The sequence below is a fragment of the Lepisosteus oculatus genome, chromosome 2 (assembly GCF_040954835.1).
Source record: "Lepisosteus oculatus isolate fLepOcu1 chromosome 2, fLepOcu1.hap2, whole genome shotgun sequence".
NCBI lineage: Eukaryota > Metazoa > Chordata > Actinopteri > Semionotiformes > Lepisosteidae > Lepisosteus > Lepisosteus oculatus.
In genome coordinates, this window is record NC_090697.1 from 17,469,557 (window position 1) to 17,488,050 (window position 18,494).

Genomic DNA, 18,494 nt, shown 5'->3' on the forward strand with positions numbered 1-18,494 from the left:
ATGTAGTTATGAAGTACTGCATATACAGTACATGAATTGTTCTTAGTGACCCAAGCAGATTTGCTGTGCTGTACAGTATACAGTATCTAACAGAGTTATCAACAAATACTGTTTTCATTCATGATAGCAGCAAATATCACACCTTGGTTTTCCCATTAAGCTGCACTAAGTGATTTCCTATATATTTGTAACCATGTTGTTATAAAACAAAAATATTTTTGAAAAAGCATTGATAACTTTTTTTTTTACTTTTCATTTCACAAAATGTACAGTACTGCAATCGAAGAATCACCCAGCAGTTAGAGGAGAAAGCATTTGCATTCATTTCCCTAACCCCGCTCACAACTTTGCCAGTAGTTGACAGAAAGCCATTAAAATGCATGAGAGGTGTCTTCATCATGTAAATTGACCCAGTAAGCTGTTCTAATGGCCCCTTGTTGTTTTTTTTTTGTCAATGGACAAAAGGGACAAATGCTGGGACTTTAAAAAAGGCAGAGAGTCTGGTTTTCTTCATAAACTCAGCTTCTTTAAAGCAGACAAAACTACGTTATTTTAACACTTTTCAAAAGTAGTTTAAAATACCTCCTTTCTTGCTTGTTTTCAACATCTGTATTGTTAATTGTTATAGGCAATTAGGTGGATACAACAGGTACAACATACTGTACGTACAACAGGAAAACAAACTGCCTTTTCCAAAGAATAACCCGTAACAGAAGGGCTAGGGAACCCTCCTCCCTAGATCCCACAGGAGACCTACTCCAGCAGGGCTCAACCTCTGCCTTTTATTCCTGAGGCTCCCCCTTTGTAACCTCCCGTAAGAAACATAAAGGTACCTTGTTCTTTTGCCTGTACAGGTATTTCCACCTAATAAATACATATTACACCAAAAGCACAAAGCACAAAACATACAGTATTTCAGTCCCCCATAAAATAATTTTTAATATATCTTTCTTTATTAAAAAATAAACTGCATACCCAATTTTCTTAAATCTCGGCAACAAAACAAATTAATTGACAGAATTGTCAAATTTTACAAATTTTGAATTAAGCACAAAATTCTGAACTTTGTGAAAGTACTGTATGGTCACCATATTGTTGCAAAACTGCTGGTCTCACCATGAGTGACAGTGAGAGTTCGCAAGAATTGTGATTTAACCCTTCCTTTCCTGCTTGCTAGTCACTGTAATCACTAATGTGAGTGAATAACCACAGGTTGTGCATAAGACACTTCACTGCAGAAATGATCCAGCATGATCTGAATGCAGAGTTAATGAGTAAATAGTTCTTGTCGGCAAAACCATCTTGTAGTTGACAGTAATATCGCTATTGGATTAAAAGAGGTGTATTCACAAGCCTTTTTGTTTACAATATACAGCAGGGCCGCATCACTGCACCAGAAGTTGAATTGCTCTAAATTGCAGAAGGTGATAGCATACAGCACTGTACCTGGAAATTTTGTCTCTTTTGTGATTGTTACACATTACTGTGTAGATTTTACTTACATTGTGGTTTGAAATGCACTTATCAGTGCCAATTATTTTTAACCCCAAAATATAAAAAATGCATTGCCATTCCCCTTTAGAAACAATATTATTTGAATAAATGCTTTGAAAACACTGGTGTTACCAAAGTGATGGGGAGACCAACTCCCCTCCAATCCGGAAACAGGCCAGTGGCCATTTGATGGCTGTTTCCAAAGGGTTTAAATTTGTCCCTGAACCTGAATATAGTTTTGAGTGTAATAACAAGTAATGTGAAGCCAATGGGTAGCTGCAAATACCATTTCCCATTGTGTTTTTTATCTGGCTTACTGCATAATAAGAAACAAAAAGGTAAGTACCGTACTAAATTAGTTTGTTTTTTCCTTTGTTTCAGAGGCTTGCAACACACTGCAGGCTGTGGGATGGGTTGCATCACAGTGATCAAGAAAAGCCGACATTCTAAATACCTTTTTTAAATGAAATATTTTAATTAAGTGATTTGGATTTTAATTACATATTTTTGGATTTTTTAGTAGCATTTATTAGTTTGACTATTTATTAGTTTAAAATATGTAAAATTATTTTTTACATGCACACCTAACCTTGACTGACAACACACCAGTTCTCTGATATAAATATGACCCTTTTTGCCCACCTTTGTCGCTTAGAGTATTTGTCATCTCTGTTTCGTTCAGTCTCCTTTCTTGTGTTGTCTTTGGGTGCCACGTCTTGCTTTATAGCAGAATTTACTCTTTAGCTTCACTGATATTAATTGAGCAGCTGACCGGAGATATTTTAACTTGTCAACACTTCCAAGAGCGTCACACAAATCATAGTACTGTACAGTACATGTATTCTAGTTTGGACAAATGTTTTTAATCTTCCAAACAATTCTAACATACTTTACACACATGTGCATGGAAATAGAATAAGAATAAGAATAATGCAAAATATAATAAAATGTTAAATTAAGGGGGGTTAAGAAAATAGAGATGACCAAAATACAGAGCTGGATGATCAATAATTAAAATTAAATACTGTAAATTATTCTACTTATGAACTAAGTATCTCTGAAGTCTACATCCTTATAAATCAGTAAAAACAGATTTTGTGCTGCTACTCTGTATTAAAAAATCCAACATAACGCCACTAGAGAGATTAACCTGCATCCTTAATAAAACCAAATACAACCCTGACCTCCCTATTCTCACTATTGGGCCTATCTCCCGATTTCTAAAAAATGTCTCCAGGAAGGATTAGAAATTAGAGTTTTCTAAAATAACAAATGCCAAGCTCTCTTAAACAAGGATCAATTAATTAATCTCGTCTCTAAGGATGATTTAAAAAGGCTCCTTATACTGTATGTGGCATGTGTCTTCCTCTCTCTATCTCTTTCTTCTATTGTTCCTCCTTCTCCTTCTCTTCTCTCTCCTGCTTCTGCCTACCTGTGTTTTTATCTAGGGTTTCTCACCGACGAAGATTCTTAATGAATTGCTAAGGTACAGTAAACCAGATGATTCCTTTTGATCAATGTGTCTCAGACACCCTACAGCTCAGCAAACTCCCCGTCTTTCGACTCCCTGCAGAGAACTGCAAATACTGACCCTCATTAACCTTTGTTTCTACAATTCGAGAAACCTTAACTGCCACTTCCATAGCAATAATAGTAATAATATATATGAGTTAATATTGTAACTCATCCCTGACCCTGAATCTGTACCAAACAGGCACTGCTTTTGACTTAACAGATTGAATTCCCCAGACAAGTTAATTCACATTTACTTTGTACATGTACAGGGCCAGTAAAGGCATAACTCATCTTTGGTTCTCATTGCATTAAGTAAAAAGCTATCATTTGAAGATGGTACAGTATATGAAATTCAACAGGTTACCAGTGCCCTAACCACTGAACATATTTATAAATACTGGGGTGAGTGTTAGGTGTTATTTGACAATATAGGAAAAAGGGCACCAGAATACTCAAGTCAAAATGAAACAAAATCATGCATTACTATCTCCACATTGAGAACTGACAGAACGGTAACGGTAAAAATGTTCCTGACTTGACTTAAATACACCTTGGTCATCGACATTTAGAGCAAAATTCGACCAGACTCAGAAATAACCCCTTGATATTTAATTTTAACACAAAATTAAGTTTGAACACCATCTACAGAAATACGAGGACAATCAGATTTTCACAGTTCTTGCAAGAAACCTAGTACCATGGCCTCAGTGTTAGCATTGTTCCATTGTAAATAATATTGTAGTATTTTTATATTGAAAGTTTGACATCTCATACGTGAGATGAATACATCAGGTCATAGGTACAGAGATAACTATGTTATTGCATACACAAGTATGTACAGTATATGCTGCATATTTTGTACATTTAGTCAAGAGTGGCACCAGAGGACAAACCCAGTAGCAGCACCCAATCTTTAAATTCTGTTTGTGGTTATTGTGTAACATATTTTTTTAATTCTTATAACATTTCTTAGAAATGTTTGCGATTCAAAACTGACTATCTATAATTCATCTATAAAATGTAAGAGCACATTTTATCGGACAGCACCCTACCTTGGTTAGAGCTGTTGGATGGGAAGCGATCAGACTTTTTCAAGGTCCGAAAATGAATTCTTTTGCTGGCTTGGCTTTCCCCATAAAGTCCAATGGATTGGACCTGGATAATGTAGTCTGTTTCTTCATCTAGGTCCCAGAGGACACAAGCACGATTTGTGGTATTAACTTCCCTGATGAACCTTTGCATCTGCCCATCCTGTCTCTGCAAAAGAGCAAATTATGGATGATTAGAATCTGAAATATTTGTCTTCAGTGTTTCCATGCAGAGACCTGACGGAGGTCATAAAATGTAAATGTAAAACATAAACATAGAAAACAAGTAGTGTACACAACTGTAAATGTAAATGAAACAGGTAAAATAAACTTGGCTTTCATAAGGAAATTCCTGAAATGCTATGTAGAATAGCCAAAAATAAAATGGGCCAGATGTAAATATTTTAATTTTGCTTATAAGAAATGAAACAATAAGGCAAATACAATGATCCTACTCACTTCACAACAGTGCATATAAAAGAAATCCAGACCTTGGAAATTAGCAAAATGCTTAACTAATACCTTAGTCATGTGGTTAAGATTCAAAATCAGTAAATTGCAATTGTATTTCTGTTTCTCATTTATCCTATAAGTAATTTAGAATAAAGCGATCCCCCAAAATATTTTGTTTTTTATTAGACGCTGTTTAAGAACATGCTTATTACTCAGTAAACTGTGCTTCACGAATGTTCTTTAACACTAGATGACTTTGAGGTCTTTTAAAATTATTTATCTTTGTCAGAATCATAAAAAACATAAAATCATTCCACTTGCTTGAGGCAAGACCCTCATATATTTTTGATGGATCCTAGAGAATCAACTATTCAATTCAGCTGGTATTAGATTGCTATTATTGTTTTTCCAAGCTTTCTAAAGCTGCTCTTTCTTACTTACTGTAACTGTTCGATTTTCTTTACCAGTCCTACAATTCCCTTATGCTTTCATTTTTCTTTCTCACAAATTCTCCTACCTCAGCCTTGAATTCCTTGAATTTGCCCCCCCCCCCACAAATTATTCTATACTGAAGTCTATATATGTTAACATTATTTCTCTTTTTGATTCACCATGCAGTTGTTTGATTTGTCTGACAGTTTGAAAACATCCTTTAAAGGTGTGTAAGGATTTTTATATGATGCAACCCCATCAGTTAATTTCATATGGGATTCCCTTTTCCTGTTTTCTGGCACGATTTTGGCTAAAGCATTAAGTTTATGAAAGGCAAGAATAAAAATATTCATTTTATAATGTCCAATGTCCTGTACATACTGTAAGCCACGCTTGAGAAGAACAGATAAATGGAATGTAATTGTCATTAAAGGTTATTCAATACTGCACTCTGAATCTGTCTGGAGGGAAAATGATAAATGAAAACATTTTAGGTGGCTATACATTGCAGCCTTTCTCCGAGATATTTGGAGTCATCAATTGTTTTTCTTTAAGACTTGCAATGTATCCTGCAGCTGCTCAGGAGAGAATTAGGTAGGTGGATATGCTCTTCCAATATGCCTGCCTGCGGAGTCAATCGGTATTTGACAAGCTGCAAGCTCAATAGTGCCTGACAGAAGAAATAGCATAGACTGGACGACTCTCACTGATGTCATGGCAAGCCAACAGGTGCTCAGCAAACCATAGGAATCTCTGTGCTCCAGCTTAAGTAATCATGGTTAGAATAAGCTAATGATATAACCTATGCTCAAAATAACAACCTCTGGAGTAAGAATAATGGAGTAAGATTTAACACAAGTTGTAGCAGGAAGGATTATCATGATGCTTAGAAATAAGTTAAGAAACACCTTAGGTCTGTGTCTGAAATGGGCTTTCTGATATACATCATGTGCTGATGCTAACACAGTCAGGGATTTCATAAATGTAATTGACACCCTTGTCTGCTACTAAGGTGGGGCAGACCCTAGCCGGAGGTCACCTGTCAAACATTCAAAAATGACTAACCAATGAGGAGCTCACAGGGGGGAGAAAGACGTTACACCTGATGACATCTATTTGCTTTCTGTAATGCTACTGACGTGTAAGTCTTCACTTCACCAGTCTTAAACCAAATGAATTAGGTGAAAATGAGAAAAGGTTATGCCCCTATAAATATGCTCTTGGATATTATCACTTGGATATTAACAGCTGCAGAGACCACGTGCAGCTGTTAAAATAAAAGATTGTTTTCACAGTAAGAGATTAAAGACAGATCAGAAACTTCTAATTGTTTGAGGTACCCCGGTGTCCTGGCCAAATTTCCAATTGGCCCTTACTAATCATGGCCTCCTAATAATCCCCCTCTATGAATTGGCTACATTACTCTGCTCTCCTCCCCACTGATAGCTGATGTGTGGTGAGCGTTCTGGCGCACTATGGCTGCCGTCGCATCATCCAGGTGGATGCTGCACATTGGTGGTGGTGGAGGGGAGTCCCCATTACCTGTAAAGCGCTTTGAGTGGAGTGTCCAGAAAAGCGCTATATAAGTGTAAGCAATTATTATTATTAATTAATTACTTATTTGCTTTCCATGGTGATTTGCTTTGGTCCCATTACTGCTCCTGATATAGACTCCTGTATAGGAACAAGTAATAGGTTTATTCCATGCTGAAAAGAGATGAAAGAAAACACAACGTTTCGGCGGTGGGGCCTTCTTCAGGTGTGAGGGTGCTCATGGAATAAACCTTTTACTTGTTCCTTTGCAGCCTACGCATGCTGACGCAGCGCCCCACCTAGATTCCTGTATAGTCTGTAAATGTTACATTTTAAAATTATACAAAATTAAGTTTAAAACTTTAAACGTTCAAAAATTACAAAGAACAGATATACGACAAGACAGACATATGAAGTTTACAAATGCAAAAACCATTAATGTAGGCAGCAGAAGTCTCTTGTCCTCTAGGCTTTTCCTTCATTTGTTGCTCACAGTAAAGCATGATTGTCTTCCACAGAACTGAAGATGATTGGTATGACCTACATGGAATCTGAACACATAAGCAGGATAATCACGTCATCTGCTCATCCTGCTCCCATCACCTTTTCAAGTTGCAGAAACATGACTCATCTTCATTCTTTGTTCTTCTGCAGGTTTAATTTTCCATAACAGCCACTGAGATATTTCAGGTGGTACAGTCTATTCTTCCTGTTCTGACATTTAAGTGTATGTTGGCAGATCCCTATTTGGTGAAAAATGAAATCCTTCTGTACTTAACCGAGTCAATGCTGTATCTTCAATAATGAGAATGAGGACGTAGGGCAGGGACCAACTACATCCCTGTAGTTTAAAGTTTATAAAAATGTTTTTATTTAATTTAAAACTTCTATCATGGACAAGAGCTCTTTAAAAAGCCAATCTTTGTTAAACATCCCAATACCACTTGTTACACTGCAGCTGGCTGAAACTGACAACCACAGGTTACTGACAGGCAGGAATTAAAATGCAAGTCTGTGATTTCCAATGCAAGGAGGGACAGAGTTTTTGTAGGTTAATAAAGAACAGGTTTCGTACTGTGTGGGAAGTGAAAGATGTTTTGGGCTGGGCAGGGTCAGGTATGGGGTCTGCACTGCAGATGGGTAGATGGAAGAAGCTGCAGACATTTCTTGGTCTGGTGCAGAATGGGAATTCAGGGTTCTCGGCTACAAAGCTAGGCTGGATATTCTCAGGTTTCAGGTTTCAGGCTGGGCGAGTCTCTCTGGTCAGTACAGTGATTTGTACTACTGGGAGTATCTCAATGTCAGAGCACTTATCCAGTGGTGTAACATGGTATAAATAGGGAGAACTGGGCTGGAAAAATAACCATTAATTGGATGACAGTGGCACCGATAAATAGCACTAGCATGTTCTGGTAGCCTCTATAAGATTTTGGTCACTCGTAGGAATGCTGCCACTTTCTGGGGCATTCGAGGCCTGTGAGCTCCCACCTGCCTTGGCATGATACTGCTGTTATATGTTCTGTTTTCCATGGAGCCACAGGGGGCAGACAAAGAATTGCATACCACTCTGGAGCTGCTAGTTCTTGATCTCGGCTCTCTAGGCAATGTAGGAAAACCAAAAATACTTGGACATATAGAATCTAAAATGTATAGATTTTAAATCAGTTGGATCTTAAACTATATACCTCATTTGAAATAATGTGCATACTATTAGATCTCCTTCTTGAATAATAATTTCTATTCTCAAATGAATGCTAGAATGGTTAAATAAACAGAATTGTATTGAATATGAACAAAGGACACTGCAAAAAGGCTTTTAATTCAGAGAAGATGCATTAAAAACTGAAAAGGGGGATGTTTCTTCATGCAGGAAGTCACTGGGGTGTCAAACAAATAGTCCAGCTAAATGTATCCTTTCTTCTGTTCTAAGAGAAATATCTGTAGAAAAAAACTAAACAAAAAATATCTGTTGTTGAAGTTACTCTGGGTCACATCAATATTGTTTTACATTAATAATTCATGCTGCTTCTTTTCTTTTTAGTTTTTCAATACTACAAGCTACCACAACTAACAATGATAGCTGCAGCACAAACTAACTATTCCAGAACTATTTTCAAATTATTTTCATATTTACTCTGGTGGTGACTGTCCAGATTGGAATACTGTAAACAATTCTTCTATGTTGAAATGACAAAATATTGCTTAAATTATAGCTGTGCATTTGATATTTGATTTTAAATTGATATAAAATCTTCTAACAATTGATAATGCACACACCTTGGGATGTAGAAAAAAGGCTATTTTTTAATTACGTACTTATCGCCTAGTTGCCTTCATGATAAAGTACAAGAAAAATGTCCCTAACATTGCGTTAATGCGTAACTTAGCTTGTCTTCTAGCTCAGCCACAAAGGACTTTAATTACTATGACAGGGTTTACCTGCTGAGAAATGGCATATCCGATGATAACATCTCCCTCAGGAACGTCCCAGGACACGGTGGCCGAATCTGCTTTCAGGTGTGTGACAGTAACATTGACAGGAGCTGGTGGTCTATCTGTCGAGTGAGAAAAAGGAGAAGATGAGTGAACGGAGAGATCTAAAGTTGGCTTCTCTATTTCCCTCTGCTCTCCAAAGACTCATCATTCTTGTTTCCAGGGATATTGAGACAAGATGACATGCTCATCTGTCAGTGGGCTACATAGCAGAATGGTTTTCCTGATCCCACTTCATTAAAAAAGAGACAGTCTAAAGTTTCTTTTCAAGAACCAAGACTTTTCAATAAAAATAGTAAAAAAAAAATCCTCGCTTTGGATTGAAGCACAAAGCAGACTTCATTTTTCCTTAGACCGGGTTACCTCTAATGTAATGCCCATTGATAAAAAGGCAGAGAAAACTAGACCAAGCAATCAAAAAGCAATACATCAGACGTCTTTTACATGCAAGGTTATGGAAACAATAATTAGTACTGAACCAGAGGATTACATACAGTGTAAGGAAATACGATCCTAGGGAACAGTCAACATGTATATTTTAAAGGAAGGTCTTACTTAACTAACATGTTTGACTTCATTGAAAAAGCAACAGTAAAGGACCATTGAACATGGAGTACAGTAAATGATATGCTGTATATACATTTTCAGAAGGCTTTTGATAAAGTTCCTCATAAAATATTAAGTCTCAAATTATAGATGGCAGGCTTTTCGGGAAATGTGTGTGCTTAGATTGAGAACTGATTAATACAAAACAGTACAGATAAGAGGATAAACTGTATTAGTGCAGAATTTAAATCTAGGGATGATACAGTACGTTTAACTTTTATAATGGAATAGAAAGACCTCATTTAGAATATTGTGCACAGTTCTTGTCACCTAGGTAAAAAAAAAAGATATCGCTGAGCTGAAATCAGTATATTTCATATATTCCTCGGCTTAAAGAATATATTTTGCATTAATACATTTAAACAACTTAACGTTTTTAGATTTTAACAGATAAGCTTATGAGGAAACTTGATCCAAGTATTACAAATCCTCAGAAGCACAGCCAAAGTCTACCCAGTGGACTTTTTCAGAATAAACAATGAAAGAGGAACCCGAGGACACAAGTGAAAACTATATTGTTATGCATTTAAAACACAAAAGGGAAACACTTCTTTATGCAAAGGGGTGTCAGAGTCAACCGAAACTATTTTTAAATGTTTATTAATGTATTAATTAATATATTATCCAGTACTTTCAGAAAAAAAAAATTTCCATCTGTAATAGTAAGCCATAATATGTCATTATTTTTAAAAAAAACATTAAGGTGGACTTGCACAATTCAATTTCCAATCAAGCAATATTTAAACCTGAGGTAATTGTATTGATCTTAATTCCTAATTACTGTAAAAATTAAAGGTCTTAATGGGAATACAATAACAATATGACAAACTGTAACAAATTTGAATCTGATAATTTAAAAAAGTCACACAAAATTGAATTGCAGACTCTATACGAGCTCTATAAGATACCCACAAAGTAAAGCATAAAGGTTGATATTATTGGCCCAGTATAATCGTACAATAAGATTTAAATGGGCATTTTTAGTGAAGTGGGAAAAGGGATTAAGACTGAGCATTTTCCATTGCCATAAACTATTACCGTAGTTCCCAATTAAGGTCCCTTCAGGAACACTGCTGGTTTTCATTCCAGTTGAGCTGTACATCCCCAGTGCTAATTGCTATAATTGATATACTTAAATGTTTAAACATTTATTTAATTTTGGCCAGCCCTTTGTGTCAAAAATACCCTATTTAAAGGGTATTGTTTTCAACAACTTCAGTAGGACTGATGCAGTCGCTCTTCAACTTGCCTGTTGTTATTTCTAACTAAGCACTGGATCAATAGATAATGAACAAACACAGGTTGGAATGGCAATGTATCAGACACTCTTCACAGTGATTTATTTTTCTGCAGTGGTCCAATTGGTCACATTTCCATTAACGTGCCTGAATGAGGGCTGTTCTGAAACTAACAAATTGGTACAGAGTTTATCCCATCTAACCATTTGAAGAGCTGAAAGCAGATACATAATATGACAAATATGCCACAAATAGAAAACTGGAATCAATTACCCTCCAATTAAGAACTTGTTGGGAACAAAACTCAGAAGACAAAGTATTCCTCCAGGACCCGGGCTGGGAAGCAATAGACTGTCATAAAGCAATGGACATTTACTTCCAAAACTCAAAAGATTTAAATATTTAATGCTACTATTATGGAGGCATACACTGTAAACTGTTATATAGATACCCTACTTGTTAATAAATAAATAATAACCTGACATCTTATGAACAATTATCCAACTAAGAAGCCAGAAATTGCTTTCTAGAGTTAATTCATAAATTTAATGCTGTGGCATCCCAGGGTTATTATTACAGGACTAACATGATCTCATAGGTTGAAGATCAGGAGTCATGTTTCACAGTAATTTCTTTGTAGTTCAAAAATAGATACAACAAACGAAATTCTATCCTCTCAGAAGAGGTATTATCTGGATACATGATTAATTGCTAGTATCAGAAGTGAACACCATCCTTATTATTCTCATCCACTGGTTTCAGTAAAATAACACAAACAACATAATTGTGACGATACAGATTGATGGATGTACTAAAATCAGTGTTCGAATTACTGTACACCCTTTCTCTTTAATGTCAATACAACAAACACAGAGCTGTGGACAAACTTTTGCACTTTGGAAATCAAAGATTCAATAATGAAATTACTGATTGTAATTTAAATTATCACATTACAATTATGTGGTTTGAAAGGCTTAAAATGTAGACACCTAATTGTATGCTGAACGTTTGAAAAAGGTCAGCAGCTGTTACATATTTTTTCAGTTTAGCAAACTTTAGGGAGCACTTTTCCACTGCCTAGGTTACTAATATTTTTAATGACAGTTGTTCAGTGTCATTAGACCCTGTGGTGACATCACAGTCTGTACTAACTTTCCATTTTTCCTCAATTTTAACATTGTATGTAAAGGGACAGAACACCAGTAGTTTGTTTGGAAAAATCTAGAAGTTACTTGGTACAGTAACTCCATTCAAAAATAATAACCTGCAATTTGGTAACAGATGTATCACTAATAGACAATCTAGTCATTTTATCTATTTTTATTATAACATGTGGTCCTATCAGGATAATGTAATGGGGCATAAGATTGGGCCGTAAGATAGTAACTGTAATTATCCTGAGAAAAGGGCAGGGTCATGTACACTCAGCTTGAATTTGGAAGCAGCTCCTCCTGAGCTGTTAGGTACGGTTACTAATAGTGTTGCACTTAGTATATTTGTCCCCTGAATAAAAGTCAGTGGTAGGATGAAGCTAGCACAGGATATCCTTACAGTCTATAGACAGTGTATGACATGTTGCAATGAGGTAACACAATTAGTTCCATTAGTGTAATGGAGAAAAAAAATTCAATAAGCATTCTTTCTATCAAATTAATATTTAGTAAAGACCTTGTTATTTAGCTGTTCTATCACATAAGTAGTTAATGTTGGTAAATGCATCCTCCAGTGCGAGAACAGTAATTCAGATAATAAATGATTAAGATTCTAACATGTTAAAATAATAATGTATAGTAGAGTCCTGACATTTGTGAGGGTTCAGTGCAGAGAACCATCGGAAACAGCCAAATTTGCATAAAACCAACACGACCCCTATACATTCACCTAATATACTACAGTATATAGTATGTATAGTTTAAAGACATTAGTAATCCTCCTTTATAATGCTAATTAAAGTACTAATGCATTGGCTTTAAATTAATTTAAATAACATTGATAAACTAAAAGAAACATCGTTGATCCCATACTTATTTTAATCAGATAAAAAAAAAACAACATCAATTCCTGCGCTGCATCCAGCACAGTCTCTCTCTGCCTCCATGATCATCATACCCCACTGTAATGAAAAGGGCAATAAAACAGTCAGTGTGCCTGTAAAGTCATCTCTAGCCTGATGACACAGAACCTGGAGTGTTCATTACACTAAAACAAGACCACGTTACACTTGAAAACAAGACCACGTTGCGATGAGGATGCTAGGTAATGGGAACTTGGGTAGGTAGTGGTGAAGAGTCTTATTCACTCATTAGATTCATTTTATAATCTCAGTCTTATGAGCCATTAGCAACTTTCTACTCCTACTCCAACTACTACATCTTGCTATGCTCTTCTTTCATCCTAGACCCCATCAATCACATTTTTATTGTGTATATTGTGTGCTGTGATGTATACTTTCTACAGTATATAAATATGGAATATAACATACCTATTTACGATTTTGTTCTATTTTGCCAATGCAGGCCAATAAATAATGAGGACTCACTTTTGACTTGCTTAGGCCACCTGTTAAGTAGCTCCACTTTGTTAAAAGAGCTATGCAGTTAGCAGATATCAGATCAAGCTGGGGATGTCTAGACTGTTCTCTGCACCAATCAGGAGTCTCTTGCCAAGCTAGACCTGGACAAGGGAGGACATAAGATGTGAGTGGCAGTGGGACATGGACAGAACGTTGTTGCCAACAATCGCTAGTCACATATACTGAACTTCTTCCCTTGGAATCGGGGAAGGTACAGTTTGGTGGACATCTGTGTGGAAGATGCATTTTACTACCAAACAAGGTAAAGAAACTGCAAGCTAAGAGGTGAAGATGAGGTGGTTGGCCACAACACACTCATTCTTCAGAGTGAAAGAAGCAAGAAGTTTTTCAAATTCCCCCATCGGACAGATTCGAAGCATGAGCATTTTGGACTAAGCGAGGACATAATGTTACGTTCTGAGCATTGGAAGAAACCACAATTAAATATAAGGGCAAATATCTCATATCTAAGTCTTTTTATATTTGACAGATTTACTATTCCTTTTAATTATCTGCTAGGTAGAAACTGTCTTTGATATTCACTATTCATTTTAGAGAAAAAAACTGTCTGGTGGGGTCTTTTTATTGTTCAAAAACCAGCATTACCAACCTAAGCTGCTGTGTCTTTGTTAGTTTGCAGTCACTTTGGCCCATTTTGAAAGTGTTTATGCCTCTTATCGCTCTGACACCTCACTGTGCCAAAAAACACAAAGGCACTGTCTGCTTGGTTGGTTTTCACTGATTATAAGGGACATGTCTGTTGTTTTAAATTAATGTAAGATACATTGTTACACACACAACTGTTATTTTACATAAAGTAATGAAATTCAATAAATTTGCATTAAAAAATAAGTACTTTTATTAAAGCTTTAAGATAACAGAGAAAAATGTTTCGGTCCTATTAAACACAAATTTTTAAACCGGACTTTTACCCCGTTCCCACCAGGAATTATAAGTCATTATAATATTATCATTACAGCTTAAACAATCTATGATTCCATCTATCCGTAGATTTTCTAACTGCTTTATCCAATGCAGTGTTGTGGGAGAGTTGGAGACTGTCCCAGCAAGCAATGGACACAGCTGGCGTCATCACAGTGCCTCACAGGGCCTCAGTTTTCCCAGAAGCCAATTAACCTACCAGTATGTCTTTGGGCTGTGGGAGGAAACTGGAGCTTATAGTGTTTCTTATATAATGTTTCTACTAGGCAGGTACTTACAGTAACAGCATTGAGTTATTTCTACTTAAAGAAATAAACCTTGCCATACTATGGTTTGCCATACCATTTTGCCAAGAAACGAGATGGGAGACCAAAGATGTTCTTGAGCATTTTAAGCCAGTGTGGCCTGAAGAAGAGGTAGCAGCTCTTGAACACAGAGTTTATAGGACCCCTCTTACCAAGCAGCTCAAAATCACAAGCAGCTAGAGCATGACATAGGCTAACTTCACATATAGTAATGCATGAAAATGTATCACTAAGACAGTTTAACTTGTAATAAACTTACAATTGCCTGTCTCTAGGGTTAGAGTTAGAATTCTCCAAGTATGTACCCCAAACATTCCAAGGGGTTTTGAATTAAGTGCATTTTTAGAGATATTCCTCTTGCAGGTGAAAATTAAACTTTAACTCCACTTTGCATATATTCCATTACTGTCAGAAAAGTCATAAATAGAGATGACCTGTTTTTTTTTTTCTTCTGTGAAGCACTTATGCATGCATCATGTATATCATTAGTTTGTGATCCGTACTGCAGTGTCTTTTCTTGTTAAGGAATGTTTGTCATGATAAAGTATTTATTTTATTTTATGTATGCAAAAGTCAGTCCTCCATGACAAGCTTAACGAAAGTCACATTAAATTAGAATATGATATAAAGAGTCAAGACAACCCTTGTTGAGGGATCTCGTCATTAAGCTTTTATACTTATATTGCATAACCAGGAAAAAAAGGAAAAACCTATTGCCCTGGGGTCCTGAAATCAGAGCTAACATGGAAACAGAAGTATGAATCCCCCAAACCATAAATAGTCAGCATCATACATACTTGAAGATGGAGACATTCTTAATGATTTCTATGATAATTCAGTTATTTGTGTAATACACTTAAAGCAGAGAAGAAATTTCAGATGATTCTGTTTTATTCCCTGTTACTGTTGCTTATTTGTCATTGCAGAGATGATGTGTGCAATCAGTGACCATCCTTCAGACTTAATGCTGAGTAATCATGAGAGACTCATGGCAGTTTCCACTGGATATACTGTATGTGATTTTAGAGTTTGAAAGCAAAGAAGTATAGTACATTATCCTGACACAGAGAAACCGATGAAATTATTAGTGGCAGTTGTATGTGATAAAATATAAGAGGGATATACAGTACATCAATTCCCAGGAAATTGGTAAAACCTCACTGTTTGATTACATTTTCCAAATACCAATTCCCATAACAAAGCAGTTACAAGGATTTAAGGTCTGGTGATGAACTGTGCAACAGTGGTTTATCTCCCTGTGACAGGTTATAAGAACATAAGAAAGGCTACTTTGGCTATGCAGTTTTCCCTTTTTGTCAAAACCTGCTGTACCAAGGTTCATCCAACATGAAACCAGTGGCTGAGGTTACTTCTGTAAGCTAAATTTATTTGTGTGGAGTGCGAACTGTGCTTCTCCTCTCTTCACTGATCTTGAATAACCTGTTTCCTTACACTGGTGAGCACCGAACCTTCAGTACTCACTTCAATGATGACTATTTAAGCCAGTCTAATCAAAAGACAGGCTTCAGACTGATCTCACCAAGAGAGCCCTTCTCCTTTGTTCACTATGTATTTATAGAGTAACACGTAATTAGAACCAGTCGTTTGAATGTCTGTACTTATTTTCTCTCCTAGTTTATCCCAAAGCAAACCCTTCAGCAACTTAAACCTTGTTAGCAAAGGCAGCTCAGAGAGACAGTTTCTATGTTATACCTCCCCATGTCTGATACATTCAAACACAGAGAAGATATTGTACAACATGGAAGTGGGAGCTTTGAGCTCATTATAAGTACCTCAGCACAACACTTCTTTCACGGGAGATTGAAAGAAGAAACCTGCTGAGGACACATCTATCAGTTAATTGGTTAATAGACATCTCTGCTTCTTTTCACTTAGGTTGAAAGTCAACCTTTCTATATCAGACCAAAATCTCACGCAGAAACTGTTTTTGGTATCCTAAACATGCCAAACAGCCCCGGAATGCTAACAATAGACAAGCAAATATATTTGCACCCAATTAAACGTAAACTGCTTTGAAGACTCACACAAAACGTTTTAAAAAATGGGAATTTGAAATTTTGATTGATTTTACACATTGTATACTTGCTCCTCTGACACCTATGGATCCATGTCTCTTGCAATACACCCCAAGTTCCGGAGATGACAACAGAACTAGTGTCAGTCGGTGGAACAGCATATTTCTTACTGATGAAACTACAAGCCTGCAGGTGCTTGGCAAGTAACAACAGTTACTGTGTACCAGAAATCACGTATTATCATCCATACCCAAGAGGTGCTCAGACAACTGCATGCTACCGCTTGGGAAATCTTAGTCGCCGTCAGTGACATGATCAAGCCTCTAATTAGCCATGCCTGGGTCTTAGAGTTAGCACCTTTAAAAGCTGAGTCATTTGGGAGCCCGCTCACAGGAAATATTGTACCCACACAAATATTGTGCACCACCACTGAGATAAATGTTTTGAGAAAAACAAAAGTATCCCATTTTATTACATTTTATTACCTGGCTGAACAATTCTTATTGTTTTCTTTACCTTGTAGCTAGAATATGGTAGGTCTTCTTATCAATATATTATAACATGAGATTTGTGAAATCATGAATACACCGGTGCAAGGAAAATTGAACTTTAATTCCCTTAATTGTTTACAGTGAACCAAACAACTTAGCCCATTTAATAACAGCTTTGCACCACTCCATATCATTCATAGTGTCCTGTGTGAATTATATTCCTCTCCTTGTCAAAGACTCACAAAGAAAAGCAGTACCCTGATGCTACCAGGGAAATGTCTGGTTCTACCACCAGTTGCTAGCATCTCTCGTCCAGATCATATAGCAACCTCCAATCATGACATTGAGCACTCCTGCCCCAGAGTGTTTCACTGCCAAGTACCAAGCAAGAGAGAAGTGCTCATCTTTCTTAAAAATTCTGATTTACATTGAATCAGATTTTAGTTACATAACTCTTTTCATCCAGTCTCAACAGAACACACATGGAAGATCATGTTGAAATTTGAAACGTACTGCAGCTTGTGCCATGAAGTTAAAAATGCGAAACGTCTTTGATATAACTTCATAATAATGTAAACAGAAAAGCATTATGTTATAGAAGTAATTTATATCACCCCCTTTTACAAATCCTAAGATATCTTCTGTATGTTTCTAAGTGTTTGTGTTACCTCTGATTATTTAGTACAATTCTACCATGTACAAAGTACTGTACTCCTAAATAAGAAATCATGTTGGTAAATCAAAAAAAAAAAAGAATTATGAACCCAAGACCATATAATACTTAAAATACTGTTATAAATGGGGCTGGACAGATATTTAAAAACAATGACAAAACACAAATTGTTACAAAGGTGGGGGGGTTTATGAAACTTCTGAAAATCAGGAATTGATCGAGAGGTTTAGTCAATCAGTGAAATAATTAATCATAACCCCTGACTTGTAAATAATAATAATAATAATAATAATAATAATAATAATAATAATAATAATAATAATAATAATAATATTTGCTTACACTTATATAGCGCTTTTCTGGACATTCCACTCAAAGCGCTTTACAGGTAATGGGGAATCCTCTCCACTACCACCACCAATGTGCAGCCCCACCTGGATGATGTGACGGCAGCCATAATGCACCAGAACGCTCACCACACATCAGCTATCAGTGGGGAAGAGAGCAGAGTAATGAAGCCAATTCATAGATGGGGATTATTAGAAGGCCATGATTGGTAAGGGCCAATGGGAAATTTGGCCAGAATGCCGGGGGTACACCCCTACTAGAGGCATGTGAATTCT

The 18,494-nt window shown here is 36.4% G+C and overlaps 1 protein-coding gene across 1 annotated transcript in view; it reads right to left on the reverse strand.

Annotated features, from left to right (window-relative positions):
* fndc4a (fibronectin type III domain containing 4a) overlaps window positions 1-18,494 on the reverse strand; it is an 84,078-nt gene that overhangs the window by 33,029 nt on the left and 32,555 nt on the right. Inside the window, exons 2-3 of the mRNA XM_015352170.2 lie at window positions 8,955-9,070; window positions 4,062-4,266 (exon numbers count right to left, since the gene is read on the reverse strand). Of these exons, the coding sequence (XP_015207656.1) occupies window positions 4,062-4,266; window positions 8,955-9,070 (321 nt within the window). The remainder of the gene's footprint in view (window positions 1-4,061; window positions 4,267-8,954; window positions 9,071-18,494) is intronic.